The sequence below is a fragment of the Lampetra fluviatilis genome, chromosome 70 (assembly GCF_964198595.1).
Source record: "Lampetra fluviatilis chromosome 70, kcLamFluv1.1, whole genome shotgun sequence".
In the NCBI taxonomy this organism is placed as follows: domain Eukaryota; kingdom Metazoa; phylum Chordata; class Hyperoartia; order Petromyzontiformes; family Petromyzontidae; genus Lampetra; species Lampetra fluviatilis.
The window spans coordinates 911,240-912,844 of NC_136344.1; the positions used below are offsets into that span (position 1 = coordinate 911,240).

Sequence of the window (1,605 nt, forward strand, 5' to 3'; positions counted from 1 at the left end):
CGCGGTGGGGGAGTGCGGGGGGCAGCCACGAGCAGCGACACACACACACGTACACACACACGCACGTACACAGACACACACGTACACAGACACATACACTCACGTACATACAGACATACATTCACACACACGCACACACACGCACACACACACGCACACACAGACACACGCACACACACACGCACACACACGTACACACACGCACACACACGTACACACAGACGTACATACACACACGCACGCACACACACGCACACACATACACACACGTACACACATACATACACACACGTACATGGGGTCTTTGTTACGCTCACTGCTCCCCCCCCCCCTGCCCCCCCACTCCCCCCCCCCCACTGCCCCCCCACGGTGTGTGTGCAGGTGCTCACGTTCCAGTGTGTGCGTGTCTCCAGTCCCGCGTCGCTGGTGGTCAACGGGAGGCAGCAGGGCAGCAGCAAGCAGGCCGCAGTCACCGCCTCCTACAGCAGGAAGTTCACGTAGCCCCGCCTACTCCTGCAGCAGGAGGTCACGTGACCCCGCCTCCTCCTGCAACAGGAGGTCAACGTAGCCCCGCCTCCTGCAGCAGGAGGTCACGTAGCGCCGTCACTGACACCCGCAGCAGGAGGTTCATGTAGAAGCAGGCGTCGTCAGGGTCGGGATCGAACCCACGACCTCCTGTAGACCAGGCGAGGTAGTCAACATCTCTGAGCCACCGTGGTGATGATGATGATGAGAGAGAGACGCAGACTCCAAATCTACAGCAGAAGCAGGCGTCGTCAGGGTCGGGATCGAACCCACGACCTCCTGCGTACCAGGCGAGGTAGTCAACATCTCCCAGTGTCTGGGATCGAACCCACGACCTCCTGCGTACCAGGCGAGGTAGTCAACATCTCCCAGTGTCTGGGATCGAACCCACGACCTCCTGCGTACCAGGCGAGGTAGTCAACATCTCTCAGTGTCTGGGATCGAACCCACGACCTCCTGCGTACCAGGCGAGGTAGTCAACATCTCCCAGTGTCTGGGATTGAACCCACGACCTCCTGCGTACCAGGCGAGGTAGTCAACATCTCCCAGTGTCTGGGATTGAACCCCCGACCTCCTGCGTACCAGGCGAGGTAGTCAACATCTCTCAGTGTCTGGGATTGAACCCACGACCTCCTGCGTACCAGGCGAGGTTGTCAACATCTCGCGATGCGACGCACGGCAGATCTTCGGACAACACAGGCAAAGACAAAGCTCCCCTAGGTAGCGTAGCCCCCGCCGGTGGTGTAGCGGATGCCCGCAAGCGATGTTGTTGTTGTTATTGTTGTTGTCGTGGCTGTAAAGGCGACGGCCGATCCGGCGTTCTAATAAAAGCGCGGGGCTCGAAAACGACGTTGCCCAATTAGTTTGTTTTATTTACGTTCTGATGGGGGTGGAGTCAGTGGGGGGGGTATGTGGTGGCTGGGCATGCGGGCTACATGACCCAGCCAACGCAGCCTTGCCTGCCGGAGGAGCTCACCGATGGGACTTTGCCCAGATCTTTCAAGGATTTGTGAGCTCCTCACACAATCCAGCCTGCAGGTTAAACCCCGGATGGATCGTAGGCAGGCCAGCCTAAATGTT

The 1,605-nt window shown here is 58.8% G+C and overlaps 1 protein-coding gene across 1 annotated transcript in view; it reads left to right on the forward strand.

Moving 5' to 3' along the window:
* The window catches only part of TTC5 (tetratricopeptide repeat domain 5), a 17,857-nt gene extending 16,492 nt beyond the window's left edge, over positions 1-1,365 (forward strand). Inside the window, exon 10 of the mRNA XM_078883253.1 lies at positions 382-1,365. Within this exon, the coding sequence (XP_078739379.1) occupies positions 382-501 (120 nt within the window). The 3' untranslated portion in view covers positions 502-1,365. The remainder of the gene's footprint in view (positions 1-381) is intronic.
* Positions 1,366-1,605: the final 240 nt, after the last annotated feature.